Raw genomic sequence first — 18,834 nt, 5'->3', positions numbered from 1 at the left:
GGTGAAATGCATTACTAAAGTAATTAATTATTGTAATTAAATGACTTTTTAATTGAAAAAAGTAAAGGGATAATTTTTTACGTAATTTAATTACAGTTACTTCTGATGTAATTGAGTTAAATACTGTATTGACTACAGAATAATTATTTGTAAAACAATAGTGAAATTCGAAATTTTATTCCGAGTCTATCCTTGTATTTTTCATCTGGTCATGGTTGAAAAGGGTTTAAGAAAGTAATTAGTTATAAGAAATGCAAAGTACAAAGTACTGTACTAAAGTAATTACCCAACAGTGAATACAATAAAATAAAAAATAGTTTTATTCAGCAGTAAACTCTTACAACATTGGTATCATAAATTGTGCATCTTCAGCTCAGATCACGTTAAAAATCACTATCTGCCAGGCTAGTTCTAAGGTGCATACACAGTCTCGAGTTGACTAAAAGGCTCTTTCACCTGTAAGGCAAGACTTCCTTTTCTACATCCGCCATATTGGCCGCCGTCTTGGGCTAAATAAGGTGCGTACAATTCAGAAGTGGTCATCCCTGTACCCTATTTGCTTCGAAGACTTTACCATCCACTCAAAAACAACAGTCATTTGGAACTCACTTTTTAAGTCATTTTTATTGGAAATTCTGTTTGAAGTAATCTTACAACATGACTATAATGATTGTTCTCCCTTCAAAGTGCCCTTCGGAGGCTTATTTATCCCATTTGGAATGCAGTTTGACAACCAGAAAGTGTCCAAATATCTTTCTTTAGCTTATCTTTATTTTGAATAGTGTTCATATTCATTTACAATTAGGTATTCATTTAAAACCTTACCCTTGTGAAATATTTAGCTGGAAAAGTGTGCTCAAAAGTGTGCACAAATGCCTCTCAATCTTGGGAATTTGTTTTAAAGAATTGATTAAATGGACATATTTGACATAAACAGAGGTCCCTCAATTTACTGGATTAGAAAATATGCCCTTACAGAGTAAAAAATTAAAAATCCAAATGATGCCCCTTAATCTAAAAGTTAATTCCTGAAAATGGCTTGTGCTACTTTCTTTAATTAAAAGCAACTAGGTTTCATCTTTTGCCATCTAATGCAGTAAAATGATGTGTTGTAGAAGTCTCCAAATACATTTTGGGCCCATTGTATATGGCCGTGTGTTTGTGTGTATTCAGGCAATTATTTGAATGCATTAGCTTATGTGGATATTTTCATATTGTAGTTATAAATCTCCGTCATCATCAATATTCATTATTGGACTACAAGCATATTCTGAGAAAATGATTACATAGTAAAGATAACCACATAACCCTTTGAGGATATTTATAAATTGAATTTAGTTTCTTCGCTTCTGTTTCCTTCCACTATCCTTGTACACCTATATCAAGGCTCACCCATGAGAGGACTGTGATGCATAAAGCACTCCCTGGGCACTAATAAGGTCTTTGCCTCTGTATAACCTGTAGCTATATGTGGCAAACTCACAGGGACAATCAGGACCATATTTTGTGAGAATTGTTGCCAGAAGGAAATGGTTGCTTTGGCAACTGAAGGGCATTTTGGAAAAATACGGTAGGATCTAAAGGAAAGCAATAAAAAAATGAAGGAGATACAGTATGAAATAAATAACACGAAAAGAGTTGGAAGTATTTCTGCGCGTTTAAAGAACACATTCATTGCTCTGTTGGCAACGAATAGCGACCTCAAACATTACATTTAGAGAAGTGAGGAGTTATCATTGAGTCGAAGGAAAAATAAAGAAATATAACAAAAGCTTCTTTTTATCACATTCAGTTACATTTTCAGTGAATGTTCACATAATTATATGCACACAAACACAAGCATACACCTACTAAAGAGCACTTGCAAGATCAAAGAATGCAGCTTAAACATTTTCTTGTATGTTTTTTAATCAACATTTCTTCAAAGGAATGTATTAGTTTAACCCTTGTATGCAGGAGGGAAATCAAGAGAGCGTGAGGGGGTAAGATGTAGGAATGGACACGGAAAAGAAAACATCGTACACAAACATGGTGTTTTACAAACGTCTGAACACATCACTGGAGAGGAATGGAGCTCTTTAAAATGGCCGCCACCCGCTGGCTATTGGCACAGAGAAACACGTACACACACTGAAGCGTTCTCTAAAAATATACACACTTTGTGGTTCGTCCCCTGCTTTTGTCTGCGTACAGAATACTAGTCCCAGTGTTCGTGGAGAAAGCAAGTGCACAAAGAACAGCTCGATGTAAAAGACAGAAGATGAACCTTTCTGAGGCCAGATGTTCGATAAACAAGACCCAAAAAATGGATGATGGTGGGCAGAGAGTGTTTGTGTCTCCTCATGCGTCCGCTGTGATGTTGCTGATTCGTCCAAACACAACAGCACCTGCTCCCCTCCATGTCGGTCTGTCGTTGAACGATGTCCAAGGCTTCTCGATCGTGTGCGTTTTGGACATACCCACAAACACGCATACACCATCATGTCCATGTGCACAGGGCCAGAGACATAGCTGACATAGATTGTTCTAGTATCTTTAACATAATTTGGAAAGAACCAAAACTGAATGCTTAAATATGTATGAAACAGCCCACAAATACAACAGTGCCGAACAAATGTAACACCTCTACAATTTAGGCAACTTGATATTGAAGTAACAAAATCCATATTGTGTAAGAGATAACATCAATGTGACAGGAAAACAATGTTTTTTTTTTTCTTTTTCTTTTTTCTCCCAGTTTTGATGCAGCAGAGGGACAAAAAATGAAAGAAAAAAACTTTCTGAAAGACAGTTTTTCTAGGCAGATTGGACACAGATTGTTCAGTCTCGGTAAACACATCTGCAAAGTAAGACTACCAACATATTTGTGTATGAATGGCTTGTTATTCTTTGCGTGTGTATGCAGTGTATTTCATAGCTACTGTATAACCTTTACATGCATACAAACACACACTGTGGCAATGGCAGTGTAAGAGAACACACCTAAGGCCAGAAATGTACTTTATGCAAGTACGGAAATGCAGACACCAATGTTTGTCCGATGCAAATGTGCAGTCCCATTGTACATACAGATCATAATATGCATTTTGTGGCGGTAATAAAATGAATGCGTTATTATCTGAGTTGCTATTTGCTAACTGTTGTTCAGTCACATAAATTGACCTGAAAGACACAACCAACCATAGAAGAAGGTATTTACCAAATGCTAATGCTTGCTATAGTGCCCCTTGTGGCCACACTGAGATTGCAATGCGTACAGAATCATGTTCAGAAACATTTCAGCTTGAAGTGCTTGCGCTCACGTACTTGCATAGAGTGTGTTTCGTGCTTAAGAGAGATTGCACTAACACACACACAGTTAGTTACAGAGCTTCATGATTGTGTGTATGTAAGAGAGAGAGAGAGAGAGAGAGAGAGATTAGGTGCGAAAGAATGATGCTAATCGGACTCTATTTGAGGTAACTAGCATATATGGCCAATCAGAATGGCTTTTGACTGTGTATATAAAGTGTCTCTTTATAAGAGCTTTTTTGTGTGCCACGGCCATTGAGTCTTTCTCCAAGTGTGTGTGAGCGTCTGCATTATATTGAGATGTGTTCGGAGACACACAAGAATTTGAAATGAGTCTTGAAATATTTCCACTTCACTTCGTGTGAACAAAAAAGGGCACTGTGTGTCTGTAAGAAAGTAATTCTGTGTGTCCATCTATCCTGTTGTCCATCTGAGAGAATGAGTTCCTTTCTTCCCCTCATCAGTCTGTCTTTCTACCTCAAAACGCTGCCGTGCTCACATCTGCCTCCTCCACCGTTTCAGACAAGCTCTTCCAAGAGTTTATTAAAAACCTTTCCTATCTCTCTCCATACCGCTCTCCTTCACTTCACTCTCTCGATTCTCCTTCAAACCTCTTTCCTTTTCTCCCCCCACCACCTCTCCTATTTTTGTCTTTTAATGTGCAATTCTTTCATAGTTTTCTAGAAGTTTCCTTGCTTCACAGGTGGAGTAAGCATTCTTTTATTTTATTTCACCCCCTCAAATTCTTCCCTCCTTTCTGTTTTTCCCCTTTTTGTTAAAAAAAGCCTTTAAAAATAATAATAAAAACCTCTCTCATATTGTTCTACCTCAACACGTTCACAAACGAGGTCTAGCTTCAAAACTACATCAGAGTACAAGGAGCTATAAAAATATATGTGTAAAGCGGAGGAGACTCCTGGGAAAGAGGAAAATGAGGGGAAAACAACCAAACAAACTCAGTTTCCGCAACAGAATGAAAGTATTAAATTAATTTACAACTCAAAAGGGGAAGAAACTAGGTCAGCATGTCATAAAAAAAAAAAAAATGATAAAAAAATTAGGCCTAACAAAGGAATTGTAAATTTACATGAAGAAAAAAAAACAATCTAAAAATTTCTTCATATTTTGAAGTGAGTATTCATATTTAATTATAATCTGTGTTGAAAGCGATTAACAAAAAACTTTTTTTGATGTTCGCTCATATTTTGTGTTTTGGTTTTGAAACAGTCTAACACACTCATGTTCACGCTAACACTGTACTCAAACACACACTCATTCGCACTCATACAAACACTAAAATGTTACTGAAGCACACCGGTCGCAACAATGTGTGACAGCAGTGTCGGAATATTTATCCTACACACTCACAAAATACACACGTTATTAAAATATACAAGATTCTCCACGCCACTAAAACACCACCAATCAAACACATGGGTCCTAGATCACGTAACTGCAGCCCTGTGTGACGATTGGCTGAATCAATGGCCCCTCCCCTCGAAAGAGGAGTAGTAACACAAACTCGACTGCTATTTGTGAGTAAATGTAGCATTCGAAGTCCCAAGTTCACATGAAGTTGCGTTTTATTTGTATTTTTTTGTTGGTTTATATTGCAAGTACATCAGAAAAGACACATTTTCGATGTCTGTGCTCCAGAATGTCCCCAATAAAACAAGGAGTTTTCATGTTTTTTCAGTTGGTTGAATAATTCCAGGAGGTCTTCTCTAGCTTTACGAACTCATCCCTGTGGGACGATAGAGAGCAGGAGGCCCTCATATTAGGACATCCTCTCTCTAACAAAAGGCCGAAGCTTGGGGGGGGGTGGGTGGGGGTTGCGAGGAATGATAACACATACATACACACACACCCGACCCCAAACTATCTGCGTATCGGAGAAACGTGTGTGAAGGTAAAATAATCTGATCTACGAGGGACTCCGAATGCCGCAGTCACGTGGAGGACTGCGGGGTCGAGTTTAGGAGCGGGATTTAGGTAGTCATTAAGGTTGGTGTGGTCTTGTTGTCGTTAAGGTCGTCTACTACGGCTCTCATACTTTGTAGTAGATGTTGGCGGGGCTCTGAGGGGGCATCTCCTGCACGATGTAGACCGGATGCCCGTAGTCCCCGCTGACTTTCTCGTAGTGCGGGCAGTAGGCGGAGTCAGAAGTCCGCAGCGGGATGATGATGTCGCTAGGTTCTGAGCCGTTGTTGTTGCCGCCTCCTCCGCCCCCGCCACAGCCTCGTTTGGGCGAGGTCAGGGAGGAGAGGGAAAGGGGAGGGTGGTGCGACTCAGAATGTTTGGCGTGTCGTCGTCGGTAACACACCACGCAGATCACGGCAGTGACGAGAAGGAGAAAGGCAGAACCTCCGGCTGCGCCCGCGATAACCGCAATGTTGGAGGGAGGAAGGGGGCCGTTTTCTCCACCCGACCCTCTAGGGGGAATTTTGGGATGTGTGTTGTTTCCAGCACCTGCAAAACAGAGAGAGAATTTGATAGTCCACATTAAAAAATACCAAAAAAACTTCAACATTTGTAAAACAGGAATGAGACTTTAAAATGGCCCCTCAATACATATTGACTCTTGGAACAAATTTGATGTAATATTCAGTTTAAAGGGGTGTAATCTTTTGCAATGATGAAATACATTCTCTCTTGTAATATGCAGAGACACCTATAAGTAAGCTACTAGTTGGTTGATTTCACTGAAAGAGTTAACACTTCTTTTTACTGTCACTTTCAAAACCATCCATCCATCCAAGTTCTTTCTGATTTTCTGAGTGTTGGGTCTGTGAAAACTTCAAGCTTCTGAAACTATCTTTAATCTTTCAGACAAGGCTTAATCGAGCCAACATCAATTTGTCTTGACAAATGTTACCTATCTAGTTATATTAGCAGTTCTGTTTGCTGACATTAGTGGCCCAGAAATTGCACAGATATTGCGCAGAATGGATACTCTTGACCCGGCTTAGCAGTATTCGGAGGGTTAATGCAGTTAATTAGGAAAACTTTTCCAAGTCTTTCTAGGTTGCATTTGGTGATGACACCCATTAGTGAGATGTCCACCTTTAACATGTTCCTGTATTGGAATGTGGACTCCAAAGAAGTGTCCTTTGACACTTACATTAGTATTAGTCTGATGTAGCGGGTTCATTAGCGTTGCCACATCCTGCCCTTTAGCATTGCCTTTCTCCGACTAGCTCACCATCTGATGGGCTTCTGTAGTTAATGACTTTAACCAATCAAATGGAACAAATGAAACTGGGCCAGTCATCTAAGCATTTGAATGGCTTGTTCATGTCCTTAACACATCGAACTGAACCAATTAGAGTCTTGCGTCTACACTGAAACTGTCAGAAATTTGAATAAAGTTTGATGACTTTGCAGAGAAGTGGACTTTTGTCTGAACTCACTGACCAGTGGCTCAGATCACACTGAGTCAAGGTGGATTGGGTTTCCGCAAACATGCACGCTTTGGCACAGTTAGTCTGCGGTCAGCCACACGAGTGGACACTGTGGTCTGGAAAAAGAGATGTGAACCACGATCATCAAACCGTAGAGTAGAAAAATAAATATCAAGAGATAGAAAAAGGTGAGATATGGCAATGGTCAGTGTTTGGACACAGACTTATGGCTTGTTCGCACCAAGAACAAAACAAATAAAAAGTTAAACCAATGGCAGACAAAGTGTCTACTTGCAATACAGTTTTTCTCAATCGCTTTGGCTCCATTCTCGAATGAGAATAATTATGTTTTAAACAACAAGTTCAGATCTCTGAACAATTAGTTTCTTGCTCACATCCGATATTAATTTCTTATTCATTTAAGCAAACTGCACATGTTTTGGCACATTTGTGCAAAAGAGTAAGTACAATTGTCTACAATTTGCACACTAACTATATGCACGTCTAGCTGATCAAAACTGATTGTTTTGTTACAGAACTACTGCAGGTTTTTCCATTGTTGCAGGTTTTATTTTTGTATTTTTTTTGCATGGATGTCATTTTCTGGCAATTTTCTGTTCTTTATATTTGACTTTACATGTAAGAAATGTGTCAAAATGGAAATATGTGAATTTTCAGTTTGCATGTTACATTACTACAAAAATAAATTGACTGCATACATATAAATGTGCATATCCTTTTCAGTATTGTGAGCTATAGTTTATGTGGTTTATGTGCTGCTCCTTCACATACTAAAATCGTGTCTTTTAGACTGTTATATGAACAACAGCTTAACAGAAAGAGCGTTTTAATAGATGTGAGATCTATGAGTCTATATTAGTCATTTATCTTTACATAACGGGATTATAGAGTGTGGGAGGCATTTCACAGGGGAAATGAAAGCCAATCTAAACGCTGTGGTCTGATTGGGCTCTTTAAACTGAAGAACTTGAGAATGTATAAAACCCTCACAATACAGATGTGCTAGATAACCACAAAATGGTCATTATCAGATGAGGTCTACTTTACTGTAACACTGTGTACTAACCAGGCATGACATGATTAAAGCTATCTCTTCCATTTAATGGAATGTGAGCTTTATAGCTTAATTATTTATTCTGGGTTTACTAGTTTTCTATTAAAGGAACAGTTCCCCAAAAAATTATTTCATCATTTACTCACTCTCATGTTGTTTCAGACCCGTATGACAGTCTTTTTTAGGTTGAACACAAAAGGAGAAATTTTAAGGAGTGTTCACGCTGCAGACTATTAAAAGACGTTTATGCGACTCGTGTGCTATATTCCAGGTCAATCACAGACTACATGTCTGAACATGGCACATTGCTTTCCTTTCATTGAGGGTAAGTGATGACCGAATTTTCATATCTGGGTGAACTGTTCCTTTAAGGAGCAGCAACTGTTCTCATTGACAATGGGAAATACAGATTGGAAAGGTACAAGGGCTTGATTATACACGCATTAAATACAAGACATAGAACAAATGACAATTGTGCTCATTTAGCTGGACATAGCTGGTGATTTAGTAGGTGTGTATGTGGACCTGTGATCTTGGTGGGATACAATGAGAGCCCCTGCCGAGTGCGAGACTGGTCGGAAATACAGGGATCTGTCTGCAAGCGCTCTCAATTGGCCCATCATTATTCTTGACACAATTCCTCTCGTTTTCTCTCTACATCCCTCTCTCCTTTCCTCCACCTCCTTCTTTGCTACGTGTCTCTATGACAGTCCGTGTTATTGTGCTCATAATGACTAACTGCCCCCCAACCCACCTCCACTCATCAGACAGACAGACAGACAGACAGACAGACAGACAGACAGACAGACAGACAGACAGACAGACAGACAGACAGATAGATAGATAGATAGATAGATAGATAGATAGATAGATAGATAGATAGATAGATAGATAGATAGATAGTATCTATGGATACTAAAGATAGTATGTCAGAGAAAAGATAGAATAAGACACAAGGCAGCAGTCTCATGCTCCCAGATGTCAAAAGCATCCAAACGGAGAGTGTGAGTAATTTTCTCATTCTGTCATCATACACTAATCATCCTCCTCTCCCTCCCATTTTCTGTGTTTTTCTTCCTCTCAGGACCAACTAAACTCGGGCCGCTAAACAAATGGCATTAATAAGTCTCAGAAATGACAGCTCTCTCCTCCTCTCATCCTTTATCTTCCCCCGTGCGGCCATTACCCCACCACACTCTGCCTTCAGCTCGTGGCTGCAAGGCCTGTGAAGACAACGCAGAACAGAGGGACTGTAAGGAGGAGAAAACAAACAGAAGGGTGGAATATATCAAAAATATCCAGAACGCCAAGACGGCTGTTTCTCTCCATCCATCTGTTGTTTCCTTCACTCGTTCCTTGAGTTAGTTCTGTTCTTTTGTATGTTGTGTCTGTTTGGAATGTGGCATTTTGATGTGTCCAAAGCTGATATTAAAAGCAGCTGTGTTTACCTGGATTTGGGTTGTTGATACGGCCTGCTGGGTCGGCTTTGGGGGACTTGGCCGGGATGCCATATGGACCTACGGACAAGCAATAGAGTAAAAAATGATTTAGTAATCAACCAGCAAACAACATAAGAATAACAAATAAGCATTTGCATCACAGCCTTATAAGTACTGCACTGTTATTTAAAATAGCTCATTAGTAATTATCATGACAAATGTTTGACATCACAATCTATGCATTAGCATATGACCTCTAAGAGCGAGAAAGAGAGAGATATTGAAATATGAATCGATTGAAAGCACTAATATATATACACAGTAAATATTTCCTGTATATATATATATATATATTAGGGCTGTCAATCGATTCATATTTTTAATCAAATGAATTACACTGTATGGCGATTAATTAATCAAATGAATCACATGTATAAAGATTATCTGAGAAAGTCCCTCAAAGACAATCCCTTATAATAAATCTATTTCATACAAATTGACGAACTGAATTGCTAAATAGATTGCTGTGGACTGCAGGCCAATGATAGGCTTATGTTTAATAATATGTAACTAGACAACATATTACCTTCTTAAGCTTCATTTTGTATCGTCTCATAAATGCTTTACATGTCTGCCACAATAATGTAATGCATTATAATTATTTTATAATTAATATTTATAACTATTTACTAATGTAATTTATTATTTAATTTCATATTAAATTACTGTTATTTGAGGGGCTTTCTCAGCAAATATTTATCATGATAATTGATTGTTTTCCCTATATATATATATATATATATGACGTTAGCAAAACATGTGCATATGTACAGTATCAAAGGTTGGTTAATTCTATCCAAAAAAATTATTATGATTTTTGTGTGTGTGTGGGGTTGCAAAAACCAGCTTGATTAACTTTAAATTATTATAATATAATAATTACTAACTTGTAAAGTTATATTTATATAATTTTATAATATAATAATTTCAATAAGATTACATTCTAATTCCAATATAATAAAAAAAACAATAATAAAAAAAAAGTATAATAATAAAATGCTACAAATTTGAAGAATATGGCCCTTTTAATGTTTCAAGCCATAATGTTGTCATAGACTTCACTAGTGTTGTCAGGGGTCTACTGCAGAGGTGATGTAATCATTACGTGTGCTTTAAACGGCAGATAGAGGTTTCATATGCACACAGTCTTCTCTGAGCTTATGACAAACTGTCAAGCTTGTCAAAATGGCATGACAGCCAGTGTGTGAGTGTGCGCATGTGTGTGTGGGAATATCACATCAGAAATCTCCAACCGTAACGACTTTTATTTAGATGACAAACAAAACAGACGTGACCTTTCAGCCACAAATCAGATAACAACTTGAGTGAGAGAGTGAGTGAGAGAGTGAGAGAGAGAGTGAGAGAGAGAAATGCACAGAGCGAGCATTGTCTAGATGGTGTTGAAGAAATGTAAATAAAAACAGTTGTATGAAAAGAAATATTCAAATTAATATACAAAAGTGAAGATAGTGAAATGAGAAAAAAGTAAAGCAAAGAAATACATTCAAATGCTTTGTCGTCTTTGAGCTGCAGTGAATTCACACTCATTCAACAGCACACAAGTGACTACGTGATTGGCATGGCTGATAATATCTATACACACACACACACACACACACACACACACACACACACACACACACACACACACACACACACACACACGCAACTAAACAGTATAAGTGTTTGTGCAGTGTACTGTTATGGCTCAGGGACTTGTGTCCATAGTCTGTTGGGATTTACTTACTGCTGTTTTCCTGAGTTTAATAGTGAAAACTAACAGGGATGGAGAGAGTTTGTGTTTGTGTGTAAACAAAAGCTATTGGTCATGACCGTGGTCATGTGTGCCATGGAGAGAAACACTTTACTGAGCTTCTGTTTCAGCATATCCAGCATCCGTAACTGTTTCAGGTGACCAACCCTCTGGCTTTGTCTGCTGATATGCTCCCAAGAGAGAGTGTGTGTATGTGTGTGTGTTACTCACTCTGTCCCACTTTTAGCACCACCTTCATGCCCTGTGTAGCACAAACTCCTCCTCTCACGCTCTCTAGTCCCTGACGCGTCCCGTCTGATGTAGCTGTGAAAGAAAGAGATTTATTACCTATTATTATTTCTTACATATAAAACATATTCAAAACACATCAATCAACAACATGCTGATACCACCACTGACACGTCCAAAGATATTGTACACACACACACACACACACATACATAATGCACAAATCAGAGCCTTGGGTTTGCGGGTAGTATATATGCTTGGACTGTGATTCTTATCCAGGCAATGTGAGTTTGATTCCAACATTTCACAATTTTGGCAAAAAGGCCAAAAAATAGCCAATGTATGGAATTGAACAAGATTCAGTGTTCATTGATAAACATTTCAAACAGTAGTATAATATACTGTTGTCACTAGAGATGGGAATCTTAAGGTATTTAACAATTCTGGTTGCAATTCCAATTGCTCTTAACAATTCTTTTAGAACTTTTGAGAAAGAATTGTTTAAAAAGTAATGCAATTCATCTTGGATTTACTGTCCTCAGCAGCATGATTAAATAATTTCTAATTTTATCATGAACTGATGTTTTAGAGCCAGCTTATAAGACCAGTTGCTCAAGGTCCGCACTACACCAGTTATTGGTTTTGTGCAGGAGATTAATAAAAAGGAATTGGACTACGCTAGTTGCATTGAGGATTGCTCACTGTTAGATTCAAAGGAACCAGTTAATGAGAGTCATTTGTTTGGGAAATGGAGTGCACTAGTCACGCTGTTGTTTGCTCTAAAGTCAGAAGAACCAGCTCATAAGAGTCATTCATTCAGGAATCAGACTGCATTAGTCACACAGTATGTTGCACGCTGTTGATTCAAAAGAACCAGCTCATACGAGTCATTCATTCAGGAAATAGAGTGCACTAGTCACCTGTATGTTGCTCGCTGTTGATTCAAACAAACCAGCTCATAAGAGTCAATCATTCAGGAATCGGACTGCACTAGTCAAGCAGTGTGTTGCTCACTCTAGAGTCAGAAGAACCAGCTCATAAGAATCATTCATTTGGGAAACGGACTGCACTAGTCTCACTGTATGTTGTTCACTCTAGAGTCAGAAGAACCAGCTCATAAGAGTCATTAATTTGGAAATCAGACTGCACTAGTCACACTGTATGTTGTTCACTCTAGAGTCAGAAGAACCAGCTCATAAGAGTCATTAATTTGGGAATCGGACTGCACTAGTCACACTGTATGTTGTTCACTCTAGAGTCAGAAGAACCTGCTCATAAGAGTCATTCATTTGGGAATTGGACAGCACTAGTCACGCTGTATGTTGTTCACTCTAGAGTCAGAAGAACCAGCTCATAAGAGTCATTCTTTTGGGAATCGGACTCCACTAGTCTCACTGTATGTTGCTCACTCTAGAGTCAGAAGAACCTGCTCATAAGAGTCATTCATTTGGGAATCGGATAGCACTACTTAAGCTGTATGTTGCTCTAGAGTCAGAAGAACCAGCTCATAAGAGTCATTCATTTGGGAATCGGATAGCACTACTTACGCTGTATGTTGTTCACTCAAGAGTCAGAAGAACCAGCTCATAAGAGTCATTTATCGTATTTTTCATGAAATTTTTTAAGAGAATTGAATTAGATCTTTTAATTAGATTTTTTCTTATAAATATTTCACTGACATTTAGCCTCTTTCCCATACTCTCCCTTTTTTGATCTCACACTCTCTAAGTATGAACATTTAGGAAATTATTAATGACTTACAATATGGTTTTAGATGAAAACCCTGGGGTTATGAATCATTTATAAACTTAAATTCCACCGGGTTAAAATTGACCCACAAATGCAAAAGGTGTATGCAGATAGGAGAGCTAAAAAAATTAACCCTAGTTGTCACATGACTTGACTACTTAATGCATTTTTTTTTTTTGGCAATTTTTTAATTTTTTTATACCATCCACTGCAAAAAAAGTGTAATATAATAACATTGTTGACTATTGTTCTACACACACAGTCATTCTGCACAAATGTTTTATCTTTTATGGATTAACACACACAAATGTCACTCTGCCCATGGTACAGCTCTAATGAGGCCTAATTTCCAGTCCCAGAAGAGGTCATTTAACATCCTAAAACTCCTAAACTGCATCCATCGCTCACTCTCAAACTCCCTCATCCAGAACACATTTTACTGCCTCCAAAACACTGTCAGGATCCTGATAAATGATACTGGTGAGCTACATGGGCCATTGTGGTCTGGATGCAAGCATAGACGGCAGCTCTTTATGTGAGGTGGGCTACAGGTGGACGTCATGCAAGATGTATGTGGGCTCATCTAAGAGCGGCCGACGGCTGATTACATGTGAGCCAGACGCACGGGCCAAAGACAGAACAGGACAGCTTGTTCGTGGTAATAAGGCCTGGCCATCGTAAATGAGAAAGAGAGAGAGAGAGAAAGAGAGAGAAATAATGACCTGATGTAAGTGGGAGTGCCAGATCTTATTTACAGAGGGATGGAGAGAGTGAGACAGAGAGAATTGAAATGGAGGAAAGACACACCTCCATCCCTCACTCCTGTAATCGTTCATCCTATCGCTCAAAATCTCTGGAATCGATTCCTTGTCCTTCCTTTAATTTCAAATATATCCCACTCTGGCAGTCTCGAGTGATTTTTAAAAAAATATTTTCCTCTGGTTAGGGGAAAAACAATATCACTGGGCTTGCAGAATATCATCCCCATCGATGACCCACCTCTTCTTCACTCCCTCACTCACTCACTCACTCACTCACACCCAAGGACTACAGAATGTGTTTGCACAGGGAGATTTTATGAAGAAAACACAGAGAGTCATAAAAATGTGGTTTACAAATCCACATAACAGTATTAAATAAAAATAATTCAAAAAGTAACATTCCTTAACAACATTAGTTAACATGAACTATCTATGAACAATTGTTTTACAGAATTTATTAATCTTGGTTATGGTTAATTTGAACATATACAAAACATTTTAAATCAAAAGTAGCATTTGTTAACATTAGTCAATGCATTATGAACTAACATGAACGAACAATGAACAATTCTGACACATTTTGGTAAGACAGAAAGAAAGAGAGCAAGAGAGAGTGAGAGGCAGTAAAGGAGGGAGGGACACACTGATGGTCTTTGACAAGCTGTTGCTGGTGTGATTGAGAAGAGAGACGATAAGAAGTGATGGAAAGACCTAACGTGTGAGTGGCTGACAAAAAAGAGAGAGTGAGAAAGAGCAGAAAGGAAAGATGCTGAAGGCTGTGGCTATCCCCATTTGTGGAAATACTGAAGGTTCACGTACACAGTGCAGTTAAATGCGGTTGTCACTCCACATCTTTGCACCTATTCCGTACAAACAACGGACGGTTATTTAGGGAAGTGACAGTTACATTATACAACTGAATTCACTCCTTAAAAACACAAGATAGTAATAGTATTCTCAGAAAATCTGCATAACGTGCATAAAACCAAATTAAACAACTAGTTATTAATGCATTTAAAAGTGTGTTTGACATCTATGTTACTTGTTTTGAGCTGCAAGATGCCAAACCACCGACAACTGACACTGACATACTATTATCTACAGAATAAACCCTGTGAAGACTTTTTACAAATTCACAGTTTATGGGTTTAGAGCAACAATAGGGTGAATATATAATGAGAGAATTTTCATTTTTGGGTGAACTATTCTTTTAAATGTGGTTGTTACTTCCAAATCTTGCTGTGTGGTGAGGAAAAGTAAACTAACAGGGAAAATAAAATAAAAAAGAGAGAGAAGGTAGATTAGAAGTAGAAAACGTGTAACTTCGGCTCTCCTAACAGAAAACGTGAAGAGAGACAGAGAGAGAGAGAGAGAGAGAGAGAGAGAGAGAGAGAGAGAGAGAGAGGAAGAGGAAGATAAAGAAGTACAAATGAGAGGGGAAAGGATGGGAGCACGAGTTGAGAGAGAGGAAGGACAGAATAAGTAATAGAGACAATAATCAGCATTGATGGCGGGATGAGGAGAGTCACCACACAACACAAACAAGCAGATTTTATGCACCTCAGTGTGAGTGCGTGTATTCTGTCCAGTATAACAATTGAAACTTGTATTGATTGCTCATCATGTGTAAAGATAGGAGCTGCTGAATGTCAAAAAGTTTCAACAGAGAAGAACGTATAAAAAAGAATAAAGTCTAAGGACCAAAAGAGCGACTGCCAACAAATGGAGCCAAGGAGGCTGTGTGTGTGTGTGCACGTATGTGTGTGTGTGTCTCCCACGCAAGTGTTTATGTTCTGGGATGTCTCTTGTCGCACTAATGATGGTGATAAAGCATAAGTCAGTCAGACGTGTGTGTGTTATGTGTAGGCGTTATCCCACGGCTAGTATTGTGGCAGCACATTGAGTGTGAGTATCTGTTTATGAGAAACTGAGTGTGTTTCTGATGTTTTTGTGTAGCATGCATGTTAGATATATTTTCCACGGTAGAGCACAATCCATCATAAATATTCAAATCTTGAGAACTGTTGTCTTTTAAAGGAAGATTCTTGGTTATTCTAAACCACATTTCTTATTACAACCGATAATTTCAACTCATCCCTCGTTGTGTAATAAACAGGATTGCGCTGAAAACACTCATAATGGAATCTTAGTAGGGAAGTGCTGCAAACATACACTGAAACATTAAAAGCCTGTGTCGAAACAATTTTTATATGAACCGATTCTTATTCTCATCAGTTTGCATTGATACTGTACTTTAGATCCAAAAGTTGCACTAGTCTGTTAACTGACAGCATTCCCCAGATTATATCCATAGACATTAAGTTGTAAATCACCAAGACTGTTCCATTAAGCACGCATCAAAATCTCAACATAACCGCTGCAGAATACAGACATAAAGTTCGAACTCTGTGTGTGTGTGTGTGTGTGTGTGTGTGTGTGTGTGTGTGTGTGTGTGTGTGTGTGTGTGTGTGTGTGTGTGTGTGTGTTTGTCTGAAATACGATGTGTTTTTTCATGTACAGTATTTGCACAGCTCTCCTCAGCCAAATATTTCCACCTTTGGCTCACACTTCATATTTCCTGAAACTAAATAAGTCTCAATAAATCAGAAGCAAGACATTGGAATGGTTGATTTAAGCCATTATCGAAGCCCTCATCAGCAATTAAGAGAGTGCTGACAGCTATAGGAGGAAGGGACGGTAGAATTCACTAAATGAAAAGAAAAAAACACCCTACATAAGAGATTAACACAAGTCGCGGCCGACACAAAATCATAATGTTTTCCATTAACTCAAAAAGCGGGACGAACGCCGCAATGTTCTTACAAGGCACAATGTATGCCGTTACCCTCAAAACACCAGAGGTTTATGAAGAAAAATGTCTGCTGATGTGAAAATGGATGCAGATATTAAAAGCACTTTGCTTAATGTTTTCTTAGTGTTTCGGAGTAACGCTTTGGTCACCTTATGATTTGCACTGTAAAGTGAAAAGAGTAACACTCAGAGAGGCACATGAGGCCGGACACGTTGTTCGCTGTAAACCACACTGCCCGTTGTGTCTGCCAGAACTCTGGTGTCCTTATGAATGGTTACCTGGTGTGTACCTGTGCGTAGGTGCTGTAGGAGCGTATTTGAAAGCCTACAGGATAACATCAGATTGTGTGTGTGTGTGTGTGTGTGTGTGTGTGTGTAAGCGTGTGTATTTGTGGGAGCAGGACAGATTAAGGAGCCTCTTGAGGTAGGTACGAGTATATCACACTGACAGTCTTGGCAATGGTGCATAATTGGAGCTCATAATGTCCCAGTTGAAGAGACACACTCTTACACACTCACATGTGGTCACACAATAATGCAGATGTCAAAGGCAAACTCAACCATGTTTGAGTCTGTCATTAATGGAGGGCTTAGAACTCTATCAGCATCACAGGGGAACACTTTGAATGTGTGGACATAAGCACCACTCAAACGATTTAACTATGCGGAATTAGGTTGAATGTAATCCAAAAGTAATCGGATTAGATTACCCCTAAAATGTAATGTAGTCTAAAAGATGATGTTACTGATTGCATTTATTGTCACATAATTTGTAATCAATACCTGATTACAATTCACAAGTAATCCACTCAGCACTGTGTAAATATATATATATTTGAAAAAACTGAATGTGTACTTCCTGTTTTTTGTCTTTGCTGGTCAGCACAGCTTTTTGTCATTGTTATATTAAGCCTAACCCTATTACTATATACTAACCCACACCCTACTCCTAAAAGAAAACGTTTTGCATTAAAAATTGTTAGAAAACAATATTTTTTATTAATAAACTTTTCAGTTGAGGGTGTCCCCAAATACCCCTAAACTATAGCTGAGCACGCACGCACACACACAAACACACACACACACACAAGCGGCCTCTGCTTGCGTGTGGTTGATCTGTCCTATGTGCTCAATGACATTTTCGTTTTTGGTCACTTATTCACGTTCTCTCTCTCTCTCTTTCTCTTTCAATTGACCCCTGAGGCGGCACATGGCTGCCAGTTTCATCTGATGGACCAAACCACAGACACGCAAGGAACACATACACTACCTCTCAAATACACACACACACACACGCGCACACATACACACACTAAAAAAAACACTTTTAGTCACAACGTTGAATCCAAAACATGCATGGCACCAGCCACCACACACACACACACCCACACTGCATGTTTTCACATTGTAAATGTATGTTATAGTACACATGAGCTGTCTGAAATTAAACGTATCTCTCAGCAGTATTCAGCGATGACTGGTACTGGAGCCGTGCCAGGAGGGCTTATAAACCACTAGAGAGAGTTTAACCCGTCTGACCTCTTAACCATTCCATCTCTAATACTCTTCCAGTTGCTGGCCCATCACTCCGTATGAGTAAACACACTAAACAAATAAAAACTACAGCAAGTTTCCAAGAGACTAATGCATCTTACAAGAGCAGAGGTCAGAGAGAGAGAGACAGGGAGAGAGAGAGAGCGAGAGAGAGAGAGAGAGAGAGAGCGATAAAGTTGATATGAATTTAAATGATTTATACATAAGCGCGTAAACAAATAAAGGATTTTGTGGCTTGTGTAATGAGATCAGACATCTCTAATCCTGTTCAGACTGTCAAATCAGCCGGACTGTATACAGTATCAGCTGTGGAGACTACAGTACTGAATATCAACGTAAAATCTAATACACAATAAATCTATTTCTTCAAATACAGTACAGAAAGCAGATGAAGAGCTGAGAGAACACTCCCCTGTGGGAAAGCAGACATTGAGAATAAACCAATGTGCAGCATTTAGGCCCAGACAGTGAGCCTTGAAGTTCATGTGGGTGGTGCAGGTTTGAGTCCAGCCAGCAACAAACTAACCTCATTGCTGCTTTTACTCCCCAAAATTGCTGTAGCTCTCCACTATATAACTAACAAATTGAACAAGAAGTTAAAGAGAGAAACGCAAATAATTAAATATTATTATAGGTGAAGAAACAAAACATATAAAGATGATGCAAAAATATAAGAAAGCAAAATATGACC

General features: G+C 38.6%; 1 protein-coding gene across 1 annotated transcript in view; it reads right to left on the bottom strand.

The window, feature by feature from the left end:
• Positions 1-1,052: 1,052 nt before the first annotated feature.
• LOC127649165 (ephrin-B3-like) overlaps positions 1,053-18,834 on the bottom strand; it is a 97,663-nt gene continuing 79,881 nt past the window's right edge. Inside the window, exons 3-5 of the mRNA XM_052134140.1 lie at positions 11,251-11,343; positions 9,216-9,284; positions 1,053-5,760 (exon numbers count right to left, since the gene is read on the bottom strand). Coding sequence (XP_051990100.1) covers positions 5,339-5,760; positions 9,216-9,284; positions 11,251-11,343 — 584 coding nt within the window. The 3' untranslated portion in view covers positions 1,053-5,338. The remainder of the gene's footprint in view (positions 5,761-9,215; positions 9,285-11,250; positions 11,344-18,834) is intronic.

Source organism: Xyrauchen texanus, chromosome 1 (genome assembly GCF_025860055.1).
Source record: "Xyrauchen texanus isolate HMW12.3.18 chromosome 1, RBS_HiC_50CHRs, whole genome shotgun sequence".
In the NCBI taxonomy this organism is placed as follows: Eukaryota; Metazoa; Chordata; class Actinopteri; order Cypriniformes; family Catostomidae; genus Xyrauchen; species Xyrauchen texanus.
Note: the sequence above shows the minus strand (reverse complement) of the source record. Positions and strands in the feature narration are given on the sequence as shown.